This window comes from Camelus ferus, chromosome 20, assembly GCF_009834535.1.
Source record: "Camelus ferus isolate YT-003-E chromosome 20, BCGSAC_Cfer_1.0, whole genome shotgun sequence".
Classification (NCBI taxonomy): Eukaryota; Metazoa; Chordata; class Mammalia; order Artiodactyla; family Camelidae; genus Camelus; species Camelus ferus.
In genome coordinates this window covers 24041199-24065300 of record NC_045715.1, presented here as the reverse complement: position 1 = coordinate 24065300, position 24102 = coordinate 24041199, and the positions used below count along the sequence as shown (strand labels likewise).

The 24102-nt window shown below is 35.6% G+C and overlaps 1 protein-coding gene and 1 long non-coding RNA gene across 5 annotated transcripts in view; both read right to left on the bottom strand.

Moving 5' to 3' along the window:
* The window catches only part of MAPK14 (mitogen-activated protein kinase 14), a 62002-nt gene that overhangs the window by 15779 nt on the left and 22121 nt on the right, over positions 1 to 24102 (bottom strand). For all 4 annotated transcript variants that reach the window (XM_032462932.1, XM_032462934.1, XM_032462933.1 and 1 more), the window contains exons 2-8: positions 23592 to 23721; positions 19654 to 19712; positions 10883 to 10994; positions 10106 to 10135; positions 9726 to 9773; positions 8357 to 8471; positions 7705 to 7776 (exon numbers count right to left, since the gene is read on the bottom strand). In XM_032462932.1, the coding sequence (XP_032318823.1) occupies positions 7705 to 7776; positions 8357 to 8471; positions 9726 to 9773; positions 10106 to 10135; positions 10883 to 10994; positions 19654 to 19712; positions 23592 to 23721 (566 nt within the window). The remainder of the gene's footprint in view (positions 1 to 7704; positions 7777 to 8356; positions 8472 to 9725; positions 9774 to 10105; positions 10136 to 10882; positions 10995 to 19653; positions 19713 to 23591; positions 23722 to 24102) is intronic.
* LOC116658257 lies at positions 249 to 3709 on the bottom strand. The gene is made up of 2 exons (XR_004313546.1): positions 2230 to 3709; positions 249 to 1075 (listed from the first exon to the last, which is right to left on the bottom strand). It is a non-coding gene; the product is annotated as an uncharacterized LOC116658257 (long non-coding RNA).

Below are 24102 nucleotides of genomic sequence, written 5' to 3'. Positions count from 1 at the left end.
TACCCGAAAAGTATGCTACCCACCCGGGTCACAGTGGGCACTACAGCAATGATTTGGGGTACCCCATGTCTTTCTCCCACCTTAGCCAGTATGAAACAATCTCAGGCCTGAAGAATAAAGCACCAGTTCCTGAGCCTCACATTCATGGTCTTCCCTGATTTGGCATCAAGTCTCTTTTCTGACTCTCTCTCAGACTAGTATTCCTTAATGCACTCAGTCCTTCAACTCACACCAGATAATGCAGACAATTTTAAGCTTCCAACTTCTTATTTATTCAAGCAACAAACAGGAATACCCTCCATCCTCCCCTCCTACCAAATCTTTTCTCTTCTTCTTTATTCCTCAATGTTCTGTTCAAACAAGAACTCTCTCATGAAGTCTTCCTGGATATCTTGAGTTTGAATTATTCTCTGCTTCTTCTCAATAATCTATTTACACCTCTATTATAGTATTTTTATCACTCCATCTTGTTTTATGATCAGAGAGTAGACACTTGTTTAAGTAACTCCTAAAACACTTTCCACTGAGTATGATCATTCTGGTTTGGAGGACAGGTACCATCTTATCTCCAGTACCTTCCACTGAGTAGCTCAATAAATGCTGATTAATTTGAAAAGACTTCCGGTAATATGTGCTTTTCAACTCAGCTCCACCCCTCCGCCTTGCCCTCAAAAATCTAGAATGACTATATTGGAAAGTCTACATACAAAAAGAGAAGTCAAGAAAAGTTGTTTCATTTCATATGCAAACACTCCATTTGAAGTATTTACGCCATAAAGAGTGTACAAAATAGTGCAATGAGTGTGTAAGGGCTATAGATAAAGAGAGTTGGTACAGCATGACAGCCAATACTTAGGAGATTAGTAAACACACAATGCAAAATAAAAATCTACTCAGTAGTTAAAAGCACTTGCATGAAGGAAGTCAAAGCATGCAAACCTCAGAAGAAATCACCATAGGTTCTCCAAGAGCTGGCAAATCCATTGAAATACAGGTCAGTCTTCCAATAATACCAGCTACTGTAAGGCCACTACAATTTGTCCAGGCAGTTAAGGCCAGAAGGAGCTTCAAGTAGCTATATAAGCAGAGCAAAGCAAAATTTACCACATTATGACAATTAGTTATTTCCACAGCAAGCCATCGTTCTTTACAGGTTTAACCCTGTTTTTTCCTAGATAGCATATATTTTTACTGTTAGCTAAAAATGTGTTTTAATGATCACAATGTCAAAATTAAAATCATAAATCTCCTGATTCTTCCTAAAACAACAACTTAGGCCTAAGATTACTCTACAGATTAGGTCTTTTGTAACAAAAAAAGGTAGCCAGAAGGAGTTAGATGAGGAAAAAAACTTAAAGGTAATGGGTATTTAGAGGGAAAGTGAAAGAGGGATATTCTATTCACTTCTAAGTGCTCTAGGCAACTCCTAGAAAACCCCTGCAGGCTGGAGGGCTGAACATGGACAAAAAAACCATATGCAGAACCTGCCTGTGACCAATGCTGCCTGTGTGCAGCAGTTCTCAATTTAAAAAACCTACATGGGGCAAAGCTGGAACACTGACCTGTGGAGGGTTAGTAGACCTTCCTGGTGACAGACAGGATGGACTAGAATGGGACTCAGCCTACTTCCTTCTCTTTTTGCTCATTAAAACAGTCATTTTCACTGTCACACACAAAAAGATTTCTTAAGGTACTTTAGGTTTGTGGACAATCCTGAGATTTCTAGCCTTTTCTGGGGAAATATACTGTCAAGTTAGAGAAGAAAAGGCAAACGATCTAATAAAATATTTTTCTTCTCCAACATTTATTAGGACACTTGCTTTTAATGTGTGGAGTATGACTGATTTTTAAAAATAAGAAGAAATGGATAAAGTAGAATTAAGGAGCAAATTTAATACACAAAGAAAATTCCTATGGAGTAGGACAACAAGCTGATGGCAAGCGCCTCATGATCTTCTAGTTAATATCTCAGGAGTACTATTGCTATTAAAATGAAAGGAAAAAAATTTACACAAGAAGGAAATTCATTTGATTACCTAGAAAAGGAAAATAACAGTGAGCCAAGGCTGAGAACTCTGGAGGAGAAAACAGTATTTGATGTGTAACAGGGCTACAAAGCTCATTTTCTCTCTTCCTTAGCCTGCAGACTGTTAATTGTTAGTAATAACATTATCTAATTGGCTCATTCTTTTCAAAACCAACAGTTTTTGAAATAAGTTAGCACTGTACCTGAAGAGACATTCTGTATCCTCACTCTCTTCGAATGTAAAGCTCTCTCTGATGTGTCCACTTGATACACACACCCTGTCAACCAGACTTATAAGGAAGGGGTCTACTTCAAAAAAAAAAAAAAAAAAGTACTATTTTTGAGCTATGTGGAAGGTTTTTGCAAAGTTGCAAACAAGAATAATTTCTAACTTTAATAAATATAATTGGCTTTAAGACAAAAGAGTGTATCTCCAGGGGAACTCCAGGGATTGTTAACAACTGGTTAACAAAAGATTCCCTCGGGAAGACTAATCACAAAAAAATAAGACAAAGGTAGAATAAGAAGGTTGCAGAGATTAAAACTGCATGGTCTAATACCATACCAGTAATCACATGAGATTAAATTTAAATGAAATCTAAAGAATATGTAATAAAATTTAAAATTCAGACAAACACATGACAAGGCTGCCCACTTTCACCGCTGCTAATCAGCAATGAGCTGGAAGTTCTAACCAGAGCAATTAGATAAGAAAAAATAAATAAAGAGAAGCATCTAAATTGGGAAGACTTTCTCTATTTGCAGATGACATGATCCTACATACAGAAAATACCAAAGAATCCACAAGAAAGCTACTAGAGCTAATAAACAAATTGAGCAAAGTTGCAGGGTATAAAGTCAACAAACAAAAAATCAGTTGTGTTTCTACACACTAACAATGAACAAACCAAAAAGGAAATTAAGAAAGCAATTCCATTTAAAATAGCATCTTAAAGATGTTACGAAAATACCTAGGATATTATTTAACCAAGGAGGTGAAAAACTTGTCCATTTAAAATTATAAAATATTGCTAAGAGAAATTAAAGGAGACCTAAATAAATGGAAAGACGTCTCATATTCATGGATAGGAAGTCTTAATATTGTTAAGATGTCAATATTATCCAAAGTAATCTAAAACTTCAATGCAATCTTGATCAAAATTTCAACAGCCTTCTTTGCAGAAATGGAAAAGCCCATCCTCAGATTCACATGGAATTACAAGGGAGTCCAAAGAGAAAAAAAAAATCTTGAAAATGAGAACAAAGTTGAAGAACTTACACTTCTTGATTTCAAAACTTAAAATAAAGCTACAATAATCAAAGCAGTGTGGTACTGCTATAGGGATAGCTATATAGACCAATGGGATAGAACTGATCTTTGACAGGAGTGCCAAATCCATTCAGTGGGGAAAGGACAGTCTCTGCAATAAATGATGCTGGGACAACTTAACTTCCACATGCAAAAGCATTAAGTTGGACCCTTAATTTCATATCGCATACAAAAATTAACTCAAAATGGATCAAAGACTTAAGTATAAATGATACATCCATAAAACTCTTAGTAGAAAATACAATAAATTTTCATGACCTTAAATTTGGTAATACTTTCTTAGAAATGACACCAAAAACATGAACAACAAGAGAAAAAAAAACAGATAAACTAGAATTTCATCAAAATTAAAACTTTTGTGTATCAAAGGACATTAACAAAAAAGGAAACAGAGAGCCCACTGATTGGGAGAAGATATTTTGCAAATCATATATCTGATAAAGGCTTAATAACCAGAATATATAAAGAACACCTAAAACTCAGCAACAAAAAGACAACCAATTAAAAGATGGGTAAAGTATGGACAGAGGAAGGAAGGAGGAAAAAGAGAAGAGAAGAGAAGAGAAGAGAAGAGAAGAGAAGAGAGAAGAGAAGAGAAGAGAAGAGAAGAGAAAGGAACAAGTGTTACCAAAGCTGTGAAGAAATTGCTCATGTATCACTGGTGGGCATGTAAAATTTGAGAAACTGCTAAACAAAACAGTGACTGCTTCTCAAAAAGTTAAAGATAATAATATGATCCAGCAATTCCACTTCTAAATATATACCCACTAGAAGTTAAAATAGATACTTGTAGGCTAGTGTTCACTGTAGCACTATTCACAATAGTCAAATGGTGGGACAACACTCCCAGTATCTACGAACAGGAGAATCTATAAACAAAATGTGGTTTTCCCATACAGTGGAATAGTATTCAGCCACAAAAAAAGGAATGAAGTTCTGATACATGTTACAACATGGATGAACCTTGAAAACATGCTAAGTGAAATAATCCAGACACAGTAGCACAAATATTGTGTTATCCTACTTAACAAGAATAAGCAAATTCATAGAGACAGAAAGTAGAAGAGAGATAACCAGAGGCTGTGGGAGGGAAGAATGAGGAGTTTTTGTTTAATGGGTACAGTTTCTGTTTAGGGTGATGAAAATGTTTGGGATATACTCTGATAGTGGTTGCAAAATTTTATGAATGTAATAGTGCCACTGGACTGTATACTTTAAAAAGGTTAAAATGGTAAATTTCATGTTATGTTTATTTAACCACAATGAAAAAACAAAGTTAAAAATGGCAAATTTTATGTTAATACACTTTACCACAAAAATATTTTTAATTCAGTTTCTAAGTTCCACAGGCCACTTTTATTTTAAGTGCTCAATAGCCATATGTGGCTGGTAGCTACCAATCACCATATTGGACAGTACATACATAAACCATTTGCCAGACCACAGAAAGTTCTTATCTGAAGCTAAAACCACCAGTTTCAAATGCAAGATGAATAATAAATCAGGAGAAAAGGGAGAAAACTGTCCACTCAAATAGAGCCTGCAGCTGCATTTTTAACCATAAATAAGCAGTAGCTGCACGCCTTTCTGGGCAAAGGAAGACTGTGTGGGGCCAGCACATACTCCAGAGGTTTTAAGAAAAGGAGATTCAGAAATAGGAATTGGCAATATAGATATTGGAAAGAAACGTGACCTGGGTCACAGATAGTAGGCTTGTATCCATCTTTTCTGGGTTCTTACCTTCCTCATCTATAAAAACAGGGAGCTCGATTAGATGTTTTCTAATGTTTTTTTTAGGTCCCCAAGTGGATAGTTCTAGATTCTTAATTTTTCTGATCTCACTGCTACCTTTAAAAAAAAAAAAAAAGGAAAAATTGCTAACTACCTTTCCAGAATCAGCCTGAAAGGTTAAAACTAAAAGTCAACCAGGTTAGATTCTAGTTGTACTCAACATCAGGTGCACACTAGACTCAGTGGAGGATTTGAATACATCAAAGCCTGTGCTCTTGACACACAACCAACTGAGGCTGAGTCTCTGGGGTGGTACCCAGGCATTTGGAGTTTTTAAAGGTTCCCCAGAGTATTCTGATGCACAATGAGGGCTAAGAACCAATATGCTAGAATATAAGCACTTGTACACTTCAGGCAAGAAAAATATAGAAAACACTTTCCTCTCCCCTTGTCAGGCAATCAAAGCTACAGCCACACAGATGGCAACTGACAAGAAGAGAGTTATGTATAATACAAATACAAATCCTTGGAATTTGAGTTTTCTGATCCAGGAGAACATCTGTCTGAAAAAGAGCCAAGTAGAAAAGAAATGGTGTATTACTAAAATAAGAAGTTTGACATGAATTCTCATATATTAAAAAAAGAATCCCTCAGTAAAAAGTTTAAATGCTATTTTCTATCTAAAGCTCATAGAAGGAAAAGAAGTACACATAAAAGGGAAGAACTCTTAGAGGCTGAGAGTTGGCATTTTAAAAGGGCCAAATCATCTGTAGGCAGTTATCTTTGAGACAGGACCAGAGAGCACACACAATTGCTTTGAAACCTTTCTACCAGTAGCCTGCCAAGGGGATTCACCCTTTACTACCTGTTACAAAATTTAAATAAAACAAAAACCAGCCTTTATTGATTCATAAGTAGACAATAAAGTGGGAAGATGAAGGGAGAAACAGCTTCCCAAAGATCACTGACGAAGATGATGGTTAACATTTGCTGGCAGGCTCTGTTCTAAGATATCATCTCACTGAATTCTCATAACCACCTTGTGAGGTATGTACTGTTATAGTATTTTATAGTTAAGGAAATCAGAGACAGAAGTTAGACAACTTGCTCAAAGTCACACAGGTGGGAGTAAAAGAGCTAAGTCGGATCTAAACCCAGGAAGTCTGATTCCAGAGCATGTGCTCTGAAGCAGTATGCTCTACTGTCTGTCTCTCTCTCTGTGTCTATGTGGGTATGAATATCTATGACTGACTGAAGGCAGATGGAGGTACGGAAGAGGCAGGGGCAGGGGAGCAGAGGATAGCATCAGAGCAGTGTGCCCAGGAGGACAGACTAAAGAATGGGACTCTAAGGTATGCACCTGAAAAGAAAAAGGGAAATTACAGATTTCCTCTAATTCTCTTAGCTTGGACTGTTATGCATATGCCAAATTTCCAAGAAACAGGTATAAGGTAAAGGAAGCAAAGGACAAAGGAGAAACACTAGGCATTAAAATTAGAATCTGGGGATGAGGAGGAATAAGGTGAGCTAAGTATAAGGAGACTGTACTCCACATCAATCTGGGAATGTTCAGAGGGAAATACATGGCTTTCCCTGAGGGAAGAGGTTTTCAGTTCATTAAGAAAGTACATTTTCTCTAGTGGAAGATAGTTAGAATATGTGGATAGACAACATGAAAATCAGTCACCACTCAACTGTAAGTAAGTAAACTGACATTCAGATTTATAAACTCAGTGAGTTTGCTTAGGTGAAGGGCTAAAACAGCATTCAGGTCTCTGACCATGATAGAACACAGGCACTTGTGGCATCTCTAACAGCTTAACCAAACCCACTGAGGGCTAGTCAAATGACTTAAAAAACTCTTCACATCTAATTATAGACATATATTTCAAAATTATTTCTTGCCCAAACATCTTCCTCAAGTGGAACTGATGGGAGTTACAACAAACCACATTTTGATGGTATTATTACTAAAATGTGAAATAGGCATGCAGCAGACAGGAAAGGGCCATGAAAAAACTAAGAACTCGACAATAAATCTGAAAGTAAATTAAGGTCTGGCTACCATCTGGGATAAAAATAAAGTTGTGCTGAGGGGGAAAAAAGGTAAGCGACGGGGTAACCTTATCACTTCTTGCTTTTATTACATGTTGTTAAACAACAAACATAACAAGTCAGCAGGTATATCATTACAAGGTCCAAATACAGCCTTTTTAATATGTAAACTAAACATAAAAGCAAGATATCCTTGATTTATAAATGGGCTTCTTGTGCTCACTGAGATCAGTCATGGAGATCTAGAACTTCTCAGGAAGACATTCAGGTCACAGAACGGCTGTGGGAAGTTAATATAAGGGATTTGCTGCAAAAAAGATGGCATATGAAAGATTTAAAGGGTTTTCCAGATTGCAAGGAATTTTTCTGACTCACAAAAGTAAACTGAAGCCTCTCTCTTGGCAAGGCAAGATACTCAGCAAGAGGGCAGATCTCACATTGCATATCTGGACTCTAAAAGCAAGTAACTGAAAGCCTTCCTAGAGAAAGGTAAAAGTAATATACTTCCATGGACACTAAAATACAGACAAGAAACGGGAATCCAAAACTTTTTAAAGGATACGGTCTGTACCAGGAAACAATGTTCTTCCAGTCAACAGCTCAGCCATGATACATCCAACTGACCAAATATCAACTGGCAAAATTAAAGAGAAATAAAAGTGCACACAGTGTCACTATAATCAGACTTGGCTACAAATCAAACTATAACTAGGGGTGAAATACTCAATTAATATTTAAGGCATCTGAAGTTCAACAAACATACGCATTTTTATAGAAATACATAAGCTTATTAACACCTTCACCCCATTAAAGGGCTTCACAGGTGGGCTAAGTCAGAATAGTTATGCTGAGAGAAAGAAGCTGTTCACAAAGGGGCAAAGGTTTCTTATCAGTACAAATGGTGGATTCTCCCAAGCAATATTGAGAGGTTAGGCTCACGAACCCAATGTCTTCAGGTAAAAGTACTTGGAGAATATGTTGAAAATATGAATAAGTATAAAGCCGATTGCTAAATCACAAAATCTGAAAGCTGTACACAAAAACCCCATTTCTCTATCTGAGCAACTGACATATTTCCCATTTGTGGACTTCAAAAGGATCACTGAGGGAAGAAAAAAATGTTTCTTCCCACTCCTACCATCTCTACTTCTGAGAATCCCAAATACACCCAACACAGTATTAGTAAGGCCCTAAACAACAAATGCAAGTAGTACCTGTCTGGTTGTAATGCATCCAGTTCAGCATGATCTCAGGAGCCCTGTACCACCTAGTGGCCACATAGCCTGTCATTTCATCATCTGTATGCCGAGCCAGTCCAAAATCCAAGATCTAAGGGAGAGAAGAGAAATCAGGCTCTGGAATAGTCAACCTCCTAAGACTTACCAAGCAGGAGACAAAAAACTCTAGTGTCTTACAAAACAAGAGAACAACATAGCACTTTCATAAACATATTTCCTGGTCCATGCTTAGCATGCACACTGAACACAGCGAGAACTTTAAAAAATAAAATTACAGAAAGGAAAACAAAAGTGCCACTGCTAGACATTAACCCAAGAGCAATGAAAATACGTGTTCCACACAAAGGCCTGCACGTGAATGCTCAGAGCAGCTTTATCTAGCCCCAAACTGGAATTGAAGCACATGTCTATCAACAGATAGATGGATAAATAAACTGTGGTATAGTCATAAAATAGATCTACTCAGCAATAAAACAGAGTGAACTATTGATACATATAATACAAATGGAACTCAATATTATATTAAGCAAAGTCAGATATACATACAAAAATACTTTATGAGTCTATTTATATGAAATGCCAGAAAAGATAAATCTACTCTAAAGTGTCAGAAAGCAGATCAGTGGTTGTCTAAAGCCAGGGTTAGGACTAGAGGGGTAAGGACTGGCTAGGAAGGGGCACAAGGGAACTTTCCAGAGTGAGGGAAATATTTTTTATCATAATTGTATTGATGGTTACATAGATATATAAATTTGTCAAATGTACACTTAAAATGATGCATTTTATTATATGTAAATTATGTTCCCAAACACAGCCACACAAATTCTATAGGATGCAGCAAAAGTAGTCCTAAGAGGGAAGTTCATAGGACTTCCTTAAATTATGTTTCCAAAAAGTTGAGTAAAAAAATGAAATGAAACAAAGAGAAAGTTGCAGAGCTGCTTGCTCTTTTATAGACAATTATCTCTTATTTGAATTATTCTGAATGAGTGGGTTTCTGCCCTTTTTTTCTCCTAGAAATCAATTTAAACTAGTGATTATCTCTTGAAGAGGATTGCTTGATATTTATACTGTAATTTTCCTTTATTATGCCTAACATATTAAATTTTTAACTTAACTTTTAGAATGAAAACAAGACCCCTGATGCTACTACCTTCAATGTCAAACTAAAGCTTGCTAAATCTATGGTTTAAATTTCAAAGTCTGATGATATTCCTAAGGACAACATGAATTTTTAGATAAAAAAGTCATGGCTTTATAAACCCATTCCCTATATAAATTTGCCTGGTTAGTCAAACATAATTACATGGTGAAACAAACAATTACCACTGTCACTTCATCCTACCTTCAGCTCACAGTCTTCATTCACAGCTAGATTACTAGGTTTTAGGTCCTAGGAAGCAAGTACAGAGAGAATAGGATCAGCTTTATGGTGCCTGGTAAATCCTTCCCCTAAAGGTAATGATGAAGATCCAAACATCAAAGTAAGACTTCATCCAGCTATAAACAGACAATCTCCAACCTACAGTCACTGTCTAGTCCTAATTAACCTTAAATAGGTAAAAACTATACATCTTCTTTCTTTAACTGGTTTAAACCTAGAGCAAAGCTGCAATCAATCAATATTTCAATGGCTAAAATTAGCTTAGATTAGGATCTTGGCTAAATGCCAGTCTCCCCACCTTCACCCTCCCCAAAATAATTCAATAGAAACACAAAACATACCCTGTGAATTATGTCAGCTGAATGTATATACTGTGAAAGAGAAAAATGTCAGTTAAATAAAGTTATCTCCAACCTCCTATTGTCATATTATATGACATATTTGAAGTACATTTTCATGCATCACTAAGAAATGCTAGTATTAACAGTGTTAGAAATCATAACAAGTGATCATCAGTAGTCTGTACATTTATCATAACTATGATTTCCATACCATCAACTCTATTCATAGAGCTGGAGTATGAGTGAAATAGAGCTTTTAACCTATTTTCTGGTTGATGCTCTGGAGCACCAATAAGGACTCAAAGCTGCAAAATATCAAAGGTGGTTTCATTATAAAACACTATTTATTTGCCCCTGCCACAAATAAATTAGCCTCCTTGAGGATGTTTTTAAAGTTTCAACATGACAATGACCAGATATGAGACTATATCAAGAAATTATTATTGTGTAGACGTAACAATGAAGAGTCCTTAACTCTCAGATATGCATACAGAAGTATCAATGGGTAGAATGATAATGATGTCTAGACTTGCCTTAAAATAATCTAGGGTTTGGAGGAATACGAAAGAAACATGATTAGCCATGTATTGGTAAATGTGGTTGCTGAGTAAACACAGGGGTTCATTATACTATGGTTGTACTTGTGGTTTTGTGAGTACTTGAAATTTTCCATACGAAAAGTTTTGTTTTGTTTTTCCTTAAGCCCTAAATCTGAAGGGAAAGATGGGGAGAGAGAGGGAATTTATTCCTCGAAATTATTACTAATACTGTCTGTACCTTGAGACCTCGGAGAATTTGGTAGATGAGGAACTGAACGTGGTCATCCGTAAGCTTCTGACATTTCACAATGTTGTTCAGATCTGCCCCCATGAGATGGGTCACCAGATACCTAGAAATTAATGGAGAGTTACAAAATAATCCAGAACCCCTGAGAAAGCTCTGATCTTCCTAAGACTTTTAAAAGTTTTTAAGAAAAGGCCACTCAGTAAGTACCAAAGTGACAGCTAAAAGCTTAATAACTACTCATGGGGGGGGCCCTCATATAATCACTATTACAACTTTAGCATTTGCCATCTATTTTTCTAAAAGTTTTTATACTTGTTCCTACTTGACATCTTTTCTTAGATTCTCTAGAGAAAAGAAAAAAAAGCAAAGATGGAGATTAGACTGATACATGTGTTCATATCAGTTTTCTAAAAAATGTTATTGCATACGAAGTATACAGTATAACTAAATGCATGGCCATATTTTTAAATCCACTAATATAATTTCACCTCATTTTATACCCTCCAAGTTGTAGGTTCTACAATAGGAGTATCTTTAAATTTTCAAATTATAACTCTCTTTTCAGAAATGACTGGTAAAAGGATACACTTCACTGACAATATTCCTGCATTTGCTTTAAAGGAAGGAGGAACATATTTTATCTGTAAGCATGATGAGCAATTCTAGAACTTCCCCTCACAGGTGTGGTGCTGGTTACTTATCCTGTCCTTACATCGTAAGATTAGGGAATGATTGCATTCAAGTCCAACAGGTTCACCATGGATATTCTAGATGCAATGCCTTACCCACTTATTACTGTATTACATGGCTATGGGAACATAGAAACCACAATCAGTACTAAAGAGTGCGCAGTTTTAAAAATTAGGTTAGGTTTTATCTGCTGTAAGAATCATTACCCATTCCTGAGCCTGAATAATGCATATCAGCTTAGCTATATAAAATGCTGATTTCACTTCATTTCTATTTTTTTATAAATTTGGAGGAAAAGAAACCAAGACAGTAAATTTAAATATACTAGTATATATGTGTATGACCTCTCTTTATACATACACATCACTATATTTATTACTTTCTTTCCTCAAAGAAGAATTAAAATTTGTTTCTGTTTCCTAATTTTCCTTTTTGGCTGCTATGGCCAGTTCTCAATTTCACGAAGATCAATAGGACTTAGCCTAGATGTAACCATAAATGAGATTTTAGCACTTCCTATTTTTAAAACTTGCATGTTTATACTGCCTTGAGGAAAGGGTAAGCTCTAAATGTCATTTAGAGAGTATACCGGACTTGTTGAAATGTTTTCATAAGGGTTGTTCTGATTTAAGAGATTTTTCCAAGCTCAACATAGCATAACCATAGGCATTAGTGCTTATTCAATGCCATGCACTGTCTCCTATGCCCACGTCTCATATACTCTTCCCAACAAGTCTATAACATAAGTCCCATTAGTATTCCCATTTCATTGATGGGGAAACACAGAAAAAGGATATGTAACCTGCTCAAGGTTAAAACAGTGATAATGTCAGGGGTTGAATCCAAAACTGTTTGATCTCAGAGACCATGATCTTAAATCACAGCCTATACTGCCTCCAAATTCTTCCAGCTGACACAGAATTTAAATCAAGAGAATTAATTTTTTTTAATTTTATAAATGTTGCAATATTCCATCCTAATCACAGTCACTGTATTTTTTTTAACCCCAAACTGATACATAATCTGACAAATATGAGAATGTTGTGAATAACTGGTTGATACTGTGAAATGAGGACTTCCCCCAGAAAATCTGGGATAATGGTCGCCATATCCATTATACCAATTATGACAATTTGCAAGGATCGGGCTTGATGAAGATGAGGAAAGAATCCAACTTCTGTCTTTTAAGACTTCTTTGGAAATAATTACATTTTACGACACTGAATAGTAAAAGGATTATTCTCTCAAATTTCAAAAATATTTTTAAGGAGAAAAGGTAAACAAAGGAAAAATTGTTCTGGATGATTCTACCTAGAACCTATCTTGATTTGTCTTTGAAAGAAAACCTAAAAATCTTAACCCTCTAATGTCTGTGCTAGTTCACAAAGCTGTTAATAGTATTACAAAGGCAAACATATGAATTTCAAGACTAAGTATTGTGTTTAAATGGTTACCAGTAACTTAGGAAATCCTATACTGCCAGAAGACTACTGACTGCACGGCCCGAGAGTAAGCATGCTTTTAGTTAGAATTCTCCACAATGTGCAATCCCTTTCAAATCCCCTCCCCACCAGAGACCACAACCATTTTATCACTAAAATTTCCAGACACAGAGAGAGACTGGTAAGACATTATGTAAGTACATAAGATCAATCAGTCTATATAGTAATAACTATTGAGCATTGCTGCTAGGCCCCAATTAAGTCAACTGCACCACTACCATTATTCATGGCAGAACTAACCTAATCACTGTATGTTGTTTCCATGCAGCCCAAAGACCAATCCACGATAACTAATTGTCACTCAACACATAAAGAATTCTAAATAAATCTCGCAACAGCAGACAAAAGCAAGTATTGTGCAAAGTTACTGAATGCTTATGGAAGATATGTAACTTTTAAAAGTACTGAACAAAGGAGTGAGAGGAAAATGTACATGGGCACATTTTAAATAAGTCAGTCCCAAAAGGAGCATTAATAGATAGCCATGTAATTTCTACAGTATTAGTCTCTGGAAAGCAAATTTAATTACATTTCAGTAAAGACATGCCTATAATTGTATTCTTAACACTTCAAATAATTAAATCTGAGAACAGCTAGAAAGCTACCCAGTTCCTCCTTCTTTAAAAAGGAGTTAAGTAAGTAGGACTTTATTAGGCTAAAGGCTGAAAAGATGATTCCATAGCCTGATGATATAAATCCTGGTTTTCACTCTTCTTGTGAAGATGGTCTCCTTTAAATTTAATCAAACTGTAAAGGGCATAAATCATCATTACTCAGAGTGACTTCTATAAGTAAAACGGCAGTTTTATAAATGTACAGCAAAAAGGCAATAAGTGGTTTTCAGTACTCTACACAGTGCCCAATGTAGAGCCTCATTTATTAAGCACTTCTTGGATAATACCCAATTGTCAAGACTCCTACCTACTATACTGATTTCTTTTTTTAAGCATAATAAAATCAGAAAGAACCTATAGAGAGAAAAAAAAATCTCTTCTATATCTACAGTTTGGCATCTCTACTACTGTCAGTCCTATTTGATAAAGTAATTATCAAAAAAAGGCAAAAAATATTTCCATATTTAAAAAAAGTATTTTAAATAATCACAGGGATTGACAATTTGTAACCACACGTTTCTGAAATACATCCAGTGATCCTTGGGACTCACTACAGCCTATTCTGAAAACAGCAGACAGAGTGATTCTTTAAAAATGAAAAACAGATCATGTCACTCCTTGTCTTTGACAATGAAGACTTCTCATTTATCTTAAAGAAAAAAAACCCTTTAGTGGCAGATAAAGCCCTACATAATCCAGTATCCTGTGCCCAATTATTTCTCCCATTTCATCATCCATTTTTTTCTTCCCTGCTTTCACTTAGCTCCATACTGGCCTCCTTACTCCAGCCACACAGGCCTGCTTGCTGCAATTCCAATACAGCATGCAGTCTTCTGCCTCAGGACCTTTGCACTGGCTGTTCCTTCTGGCTGGAATGCTCTTCCCCAGATATCCACAAGTCTAACTCTTCTACTCCTTCAAATTTTTGCTTAAAATTCACCTTCTCAATAAGGCCTATCCTTAACCACTCTGTTTAAAATTGCATCTCTCCTCCTGCCTCCACACTCCCAACTCCCCTTCACTGCTCTACTTTTTCTTCTTGTCCATAGCATTATTGCCTGCTAACATACTATCTAATTTCCTTTTTTATATGCTTATTGTTTATTGCTATCTATCTGTACAATGTTCAGGAAAACAGGGTTCTTTTTTCTCTCTGTAGTATCTAAAGTACCCAGAACATTGTCTGGCAGATAGTAGGCATTCAATTACCACTGAATTGAATGACCCAGAACAACTCATATAGCATTACCAGTAAGACCAGGCAGGGATATACCTTATTGAAATACTCATGCCAAAAACGTTATCTGGTAAGCAGACCACTGTTCTAATGTAAGGGGTAAAAACACCATTCAGCAGCCAGGTAGGCAGCTTAGATGAGAGGAGGGCATATATCAACGTATAAACATAACAGAGCATGATTAGAGTTATAAAAGGGAACATCAAGGTGCCAGAGAACATAAGGCAAGGGCTCCAACCCAGACTTAGGAAGGAGTTAATCAAGGAAAGATTTCTTGAGGAACTCAAACTGGAAAGAGTCCCTGAAGCTTCTTTGTCTTTTTACATCAATTAACCTGAGAAAAGGGAGGCATCTGATTGATCACATTAGACAAAAACTGAATGGTATTTTCTTAAAAGATGTGTAATTTGTTTAGATTCTGAATATGAGTCAGTGACAACACCTACAAGCTTTAACAAGTCCCTATCCTCATTTCATCAGACCTCTCTGATAAGGAAATAAATTGAAAATTATAACTGTTAATAGTTAACTCATATATCTTTCAGCTAGACTGCTTCTCTTCCTGTATTACCTATTTTGAACACTCAACCTATTTCCAAAGAATTAGTGTTTCTGTAAGTCCAAACAAATGAGCTGGGAATTTCTTTCAGTGATGGAGGAAAGCATTATTTCCAAGCAGATAATGTCTCTTAAGAAAACAACTTTCCTCCACCCCCGCCCCCCAAATCATAACTTACTAACAAATTTTATCCAAGTACAAAAGAAAAATCAAGGGTTATCTACTCCTTTAATATTTTTCATTCCACACAAATCTCTTTCTCTGTATACTTTACACATTTCCTTCATTTCTTTGATTGTCTGAAATACATTTCAATCTCTACACCCCACCTTTATTTATGTTTTTCCCTTAGAAGCTTTCCTCCACTAAGCTCTTACATTCTGAGATCACTTAATACCCTGTGTATTGCTTTGACATTGCAAATTTGACTTAGTCCTTTAAGTTGTTTTAGGTAAGCATTTATGTTTCATCTCATTAATAAGACCATATGCAACTGAGGGCCTTTAGTTTTGATATCTTATGTAGAACTTATCAGTATTTACCCAATAAAAAGGATTAGTAAACTTTCAAGTAATAGTCATAGCTCTGGATCAAGAAAAATGTGATTAGAAATAAAGCCAAAAAAGAACTAAGATGTGGGCAATTTTCTATGTGGTATTATACGATTCAGTTCATCTCTCTTGACTTCTGAAAATTTCTAACTACTAAGGACTCAACAAGGAAGAAAACAAACTCCCTGCTCTAATAGAGCTTGCAAGCTAGAAGGAGAAGGTAGACTCAGTAACTGCACATTGTTTCTAATGATCAAAACTCACCACCTCTTTTTTGTTCCTTTTTCAAAAGTATAGTCTTACAATGAAGTATGCAGGATGCCTATTAATCGAGAAATGTAAAGTTCAGTAAAAACTTAAATTGTATGATAAATGAAAAGTGCTAACAGAAGCATAAAGGCACAAATACACATAACATTAAAAGCCAACTATAAATATGAAAAGCAATTAGGGATTTTGTTCATTAGCACAGAAAATTCCTGTTTAAAATTACTGTCTGCTCCAAACCTGGCAGCCTATGGATCGACACTAGTCTTCAGCTCATTTGATTTGGCCAGAACTAGTGGGTTTTTGTTTGTTTGCTTATTTTGTTTTAATGTGAATTTGAATACTTTTAGGAAGTGCAGGTATTCTACTGTATCACACTGAGCCTAGTTTATGTCATTTGTCTGGCCCTAAAGGTATTTAAATTCGCAAACCCTGCAATTGTAGCTAAAGATCTTTGATCTCTTAAGTAAATTCTAAGATGACTTTGGAAAACACTGAAATAACCATGGTCCTGGACAAGCACTACTTTTCTCTTAGTGATACATACCATAAAAAATAAACAATGAAACATTTTCCAAAAGGTAAACTTAGATTTATCATTCTATATTCATAGATTCTCTGGGATTGAAAACCACCTCAAACTTCGTCATTTTACAGGGAAGTTAACTGGGGCCCAGAGAGGCAAAGTGACCTGTCCAAGGTCACACGGCCAACTGGTAATTTGGTTACAAAAGTGCTCTGAATTATTTCCCCTAAAAAGATTTTTATTTCATCAGGGGGAAAGACCAGTGTTTCTGGTCATTCTGAGCCTGTTCTAACACTCTGCTCAGCAAGCATTCAGTAAGTAGTTACTGAGATTTGTTCCCAAGAAGTGAAGTAAGCTCTGGCTTATAAACAATCAGAACCCAAATTACACAGTGTTGTATGTCAGTTATAGCCCATTAAGCTGGAAATAAATAAGTAAATAAATAGTCAGAAGCCAGCTATAGTTAAGCAGAAAGAATAGATTCCTGCTTAGCAGTCATGGTATCTGTTGAATGAATGCAGAAATAAATGCAACTTCAGTTCAGTGAGTATGCTTGTAGTCGGGTCCCTTCAAATGGGTAAAAGGGGCAAAAGCGCTACAATGGATAAAACTTAACCTCTCAAAAGACACTGGCCTTAAATAAGGTCTTTTTATAAAAGATAAACAGGTTCATAATCCACGTCCGTATGACTGCTTAAGGCAAAATACAGCATCTGCTCAGGTCAGCAAATCATCAATTCCTTTCTTAAATAAATCCACCCTCGTTACACCTAAAATTTTGGGATATAGCTCAGACTTGATTCAAGTGTTTTCCAAAATAATTTACAAACCAATAACATCAGCATTTTCCCTACATTTAGGCAGAATATCAAAACCCATCATTCTTAGGGCAGTGAAAATATACTGTAAATATTATCATGATATTATGTCATTATCCATTTGTCTAAACCCATAGAATGTACAACATTATGGGTGAACACTAAGGTAAACTATGGACTTTGGGTAATTACGATGTGTCAATGTACGTCATTCTTGGTAAAAAAATATACCATTCTGGTGAGTGATGTTGATAACTGGGGAAGCTATGCACATATAGGGGGCAGGGGGTAAGCAGGAAACCCCTGTACCTCCCTCTCAATTTTGCTCTAAGCTCAAAGCTGCTCCAAACAAATAAAATCCTTAAAAAAATAAAAATTAATGAATTAATTTTAAAGAAAAAAAGCATTATTCTGCAATATTCCAAGTACAGCCTACAGTAGGGCTCAACAACTTGCCTGCCTGGGTAGCATCCAGTAATCTCTGAAAGCCTCCACATTATTGTGCCAAGTGGGGCTCAGGAAGCACAGCTGTTCTTAGTTATTGCCTTTTTTTTTTTTTTTTTTTTTTCTCTTTGCTTGTTTCTTAAACTTTCCTTAACAGGATCAAGGCTAATGTGGGTGGGAGTTCTTGCACTTAGACCAGATTCTCCTCTCTCATCTTCTACTCTCAGTCATATCATGTTCCAACTAAGTTCAAATGGTGGGGAAAATTTTGCTGCCTTTCCTCTTTCTCTTTCCATTTCATAGCCTGCATTTCTTTTTCTGTTCCCCTTTCATTAGACAGAAGGTACAAGTTCAAACAACCCTCCTGCTTGTTCTCTGGGAAAGGAGTAAATGGTGCTTGCACTTGGCCAAGGATAAGAGTAGGAGAAAATGAACCCAGGATAAGGGTGGGGAGAAACTGATTAAGTTCAGCACTGGGGACAACGGGGAGTAGAGGTTTAGGAAGAGCAGCCATAATCTGCAATTCTGTTCTGATTTTCACAACAGTCATCCTTTCCAGTTAGGAATGCCAAAATTTCAACAGGACACAATGTATCACTCTAAATTTAAGGTGTTCTGTCTCTCTTATGGTATGACGTATCTGTGAGTTGAGGATGGGAGGGAGCTATGCTAATTCAGACACCGGGAAAGCTACAGTAGAGCACTCATACATGCACAACACGTGCACAACATCCAGAACATTTGCTGGAATTTACCTTGTACTCACACATGTGCACCTGGGCATGTGAGGACATTAATCCCCCATGGGGCAACCCTTGCCAATGAAGTCAGGAGCCAGCGGATAAATGTTAGAACAGGCTCAGATAAATGAGGTGCATTCTGTACAGCTTCCTAGAAGATCCTGGCGGTTTTCAGACCAGCTGCCCACAAGGTGACCAACTTAATAACGCACCCTTGTAGCAACTTTCTCTCCCTCCCTGTTTCACTTTCCCGAGCCCCTGATTCTTGGTTCCTGAGAATCTCAGACTCTGCTTTCCAGGGGGGTTCCCAGGCTAAAACAATAGAGATGGTCACAAACCTAGAGAATTAACACTATCTGTCAGCTTTCTAAACATGTGAGGCCTTCCCCTTGTCACAGAACAGAAATCCAATACTTGGAGGCTCATAATACAGTTCTAGTACCATTTCCCACACACAGGTAGGATAAGAGAAAGGGAAGAACCCATGTGGAACCATGGCTCCATTACATTTCTCCATTTTAAAGTAACAATTTGAGAATAAAAATCACGGTCAAAACTCCCTATACTCTTCTCTATGGAACTAAGGACCAAGCACTGTCTCTCCAAATAGGAGACAAATGTGCCTGAGACAATGAAAATACTAATATACACCACACAGAATATACACCTTTGTTTGGTATCCATCCCCAATCCCCAGAAGAGTTGATGACAGGAATAAAGAATCTAAGTAGGATACTGCTAAGTGGTTCAGGAGTAGAAATGGGCTGCTAATCTTCAACCTCTAGCTGAAGAAGGCAAAGACAAATTTACTTACACATCATTGAATTCCTCCAAAGACCTTGCAGGTGTGAAAACATCCAACAGACCAATCACCTATATGAAAACAAAAATCAAATGATAAAAAAATACTGAACTTACTATAGGACCCATCAGGTCTTAGTCATTTTAATAGGAACTAATTCCAAATCCTGCTACCTTATTTCAATAACATTACATTATCATATACTTAATAATAACTCCAACTTGTTTTTACCCAAATTATGTTTTTGTTTTTTACTTGTTAAACATCACCTTCCATAATTACCTATTTTACTATTAAAATCTTACTAAATACCCTGTCAAATTTTAATTTCTTTAAAAGGGACACTTTTTATGAGATTAAAGCTACCCGTGTTACATCAAAGTATTTTTAATGTTTTATGGGCTTTTCCAAATATCCCTTCTCTATTGATTCTATTTATGGAGTACTAGTCATAAATATTGCAAGACAAAAAGTTTCCTAGCATTAAAATAGATCTGGGGAACATTCTACAATCTATTCATCTCTCATTTCTTAAATGGAAATATCCTTTTAATTCAAGTCATATTTTAGCCTATTTCCTTACTTCTTCTGCCATTATATGATTTCAGACATTTAAAAGTAACCCAAGAATTAAATATTTAGAAAAGACATTTACAATACAAATAATCAGCAAATCTCTCTGATGACTGTTCTACAATGATCCAAAAGCTGACAGACAGAAGTAATACATCTTTATTAAATTGGTATACACTCAAAAAAACCCTTTAACTCAGTGACCAGTCAAAGACAATATTTAATATATTTAACCCAAGTAAACCAAAACAATCACTTGGTCTATCATGGTAAGATTGAATCTAAGACTCTCAAGTAAAATTTATGAAAGGGTTCCCTTAATTATTTTAAAACTTTAAAATGTACAGATCTCTAGGCCCTTAACTAGGCAATATTTGTGGTACCTATTCAGACAACAAAAGGATGCAGCTAGCAGGCTGCTTCCCTTTAATCTTTCCTTAGAGCAGCTATTAATAAGATTAAGGTCAAAAGTTCAATCAGCAATGGACCGGACCAGCTAAGTTTGTTCAGAGAATAATTCTTACAGTCACAGAGGACATCCCCTAGCTCCTGTAACACATAGGAAAGTTATATATGTTATTTATTATCACTAATAAAAAAAATAACTTAAGATGAACGATGGATTATGAATCAGAGGAAATTTTTAGGTAAAAGATCACATGTGCATTCTGGCACCTAAAAAATCAATTTTTTTTACCAATTACTTACTTAAATTTTTCAAGAGTTTTAAGCTCCTGCTGTTGTCTTTGGAGGCCTGGCTGCAAGGTAAAAATTGGATAGTAGCCCAAAAGGAAAGAAGGAAGGAAAGGAAAGGAAAGGGGAAAGAAAAGAAAGAAAGGAAGGAAAGAATGAAGGAAGGAAGGAAGGAAGGAAAGAAGGAAAGAAGGAAGGAAGGAAGGAAGGAAGGAAGGAAGGAAGGAAGGAAGGAAAGAGGAGAGGAATTCCTCTTAAAATCCTCGGTCAAGCTTACTTGGAAGCCTTGGTTCTTCACCTGGCAAAAGTATTCTGACATTGTGTGAACCTAACAAGCATTTGTAGAATCAACCAAAATTCCAGAAATTTTCTACATTAAGTCTTTTGGCCCCGTTCCCTCTTCAAACATTTGCCAACACAAAACTATGAAACATTCAGCCACGTGCCTTCTTTTGTTCCAACAATAAATCACCAATATCTAAGTATAAGTGACTTTCTACATGGATACTGCGAAAACCTAAACATCTTAATATAGAAGAGGGGCTGCTACTTAGCAAGCTGCTTATAAAACAACTTATATAAAGTGAAATCCTGTTTTCCTTTTACTGTCAGTCCTCTTTTTATTTTTTTAAAGTCCTGCAGCCTTGCCTAAATTAAAACAATTGCATCCCATCACTGTGGCCTCTTGACTTCTACACATAAAGAATGGCCCAGATGTAAGCAGCCCAATATCATGTAAGACATATTTCAAAGTACCTCATCACAGAAAATTTAAATATGAAATACTAAAGAAGGTTGTTTCTGTGGTAGCTCACAGAGAAAAAAATGTGACAATGAATATACATATGTTCATGTATAACTGAAAAATTGTGTTCTACACTGAAATTTGACACAACATTGTAAAATGATTATAAATCAATAAAAAATGTTAAAAAAAAAAAGGTTGTTTCTTATGATTGCTAGAAAAGCCAAGGCATAGATTCAGATAATCTAAAATAATTTTTGCCCTAAATGTTGGCTTAAATTGACTATGAAATAAAAAAGCAAAACAATAAATTACAGTGTTAGTAACCTTCTAAACTACATGCTCTTAAATTGGCATAGGTAACATCAGGGGGACCCTGGGGCCTCCTGAAGGTGCTTTGGGGTTCCATAAATGTTTGGTTTGCATTCCATTTTCAAAATACTCTTTATATTTAAAAAGCTATAACAATGTCTCTGTCACATTTATTAATGTATAATGAAAAACAGCATACACACTCAACTGTGTTAAAAACCAAATGTAAACTATCAGTTAAGCTGACAGGCCATTGATTTTATGCAGACTTTGGAAGAAAAGTTTCTCCTGCCAGCTTTTCCCACATATCTCAACTTCTTATAAACATGTCACTGATTAGAAGCCTGCAGCTCTGCACTGAGATTTTAAAAATTCAGGTTTGCACATGAATGCTTAAATAAAATTACACCTAGGAATAGATGTTATCTGTGGAAAACAGGATTTTCTCAACAGTACGCAATTAAAACATGAAAATAAATAAGATGCTGCAGCTGTGATTACAACAGCGTGCATAACCCGATTCCAAATTTAAACTGCAATGCTATCAATTTAGAAGAAATCTGTACTTTGTGAAACAAATGAATGCTAATAAAGTATCACATATCTGTGACTTTTTTCTTACTATGAAGAAAAAAAGTTTAATTATTGAAACAAAGTCTAAATAGCCAAGTAATATATTTACAGATTTTTTTTTATCCACTCATCTTGGACTGCACTATCTTTATTTATTTTTATTTTTGTTTTTTGTATTTATAGATTTTTGAATTTTTTTCTAGACAGTAACCATTAATAGGGTCAAGTGACTAAAATCTCTATGGCCATTGTTTCTACAGTGCTACAAATTTTACAGTTCGTTTCATACAGCAGTAACATAAATCCTTTTTAACCTGATTTTGAAATTCAGGAAAATAAGTGTCCTCAGTCAATTGTTTTTTCACTTTCAGTTAATATTTCAACCGCATCCATTTACTTATGGTATTAGGATGTTTAAGCACTCCTTTGCAGGATGGCATTGTCTTAAATTTCCAAACTGATAGAAAAGAAAACATTGTATTTAACTTAAACAATGCCTTTGTCACATTTATTAAAATACCTGAATCTGGCAAAGCTGTCTTTTGAAAATTAAAAAGAAAAGTTGTAATATTAAATTATACATAAAATAATAGCCATCTTTGAAGGACATTCAGTGAATCTAAGGCACTCTTCCTCTAACTTCTCCACTGAACCCATAACACAAAATACCTTAGATTCCTATATTCTGATAATACAGCCTTAAGTAAACCAGGTAAAGAATATAAAATTTCTTTGTAATATTTTCTGTTAAAAATCCTCGCAGAGTTTGTATTGTATCTCATAATATATTCTTTTTTATTATAAAAAAAAAGTTTATATGCTTTCCCTCCGAAAATCTTTAAGTAAAACTTGAACTCCAGGAAGATGTACCAATTTCATCCTAAGCCTTTGCGTGGCTACCTGACATAACACAGCGGCCACTAGCACCCCAGTATGAGAAGGATGGTCCAAAGTTTGATGTACTCTAATGCATTTCCATTTGTAGTAATTACAACACAATTTTTTCCAGTCTATTCAACAGCAGAATTTATTCTTCCTTGAATTCATAACTTACATTTTCATGTTTCATATGTTTAAGTAACCGCAGTTCTCTGTAGGTCCTTTTGGCATGAATAATGGACTGAAATGGTCTTGATAACTTCTTCACTGCGACACGTAACCCAGTTTTTGTGTCAAAAGCAGCACTAAGGAAAAAAACATTAAAAGCCCATCATTAAATGTGCTCTAAATACATCAAAATTAGTATTTATAAGGCTATTTCATTTCCAAATTAAATGGGTCTATAACAAAATACAAAAAAGTATAAAGATAAAAAATAAAATGACCTATAATACCACTATCCAAAGTAATCGTCTGTTATTATTTTTGGTATTTTCTTCTTGTCTTTTTTTTTTTTTTTTAATGCATCTAAATCTAAGATCAGCAAACTTTTTCTGTGAAGGGCTGGATAGTAAGTATTTTAGACTTTGTAAGGCTTAGGATCTGTCTCAACCATTCAACTCTCTGGCTGGAGGTGATAAGCAGAAGATAATAAATTTTTAAGTGGATGTGACTGTGTCCCAATA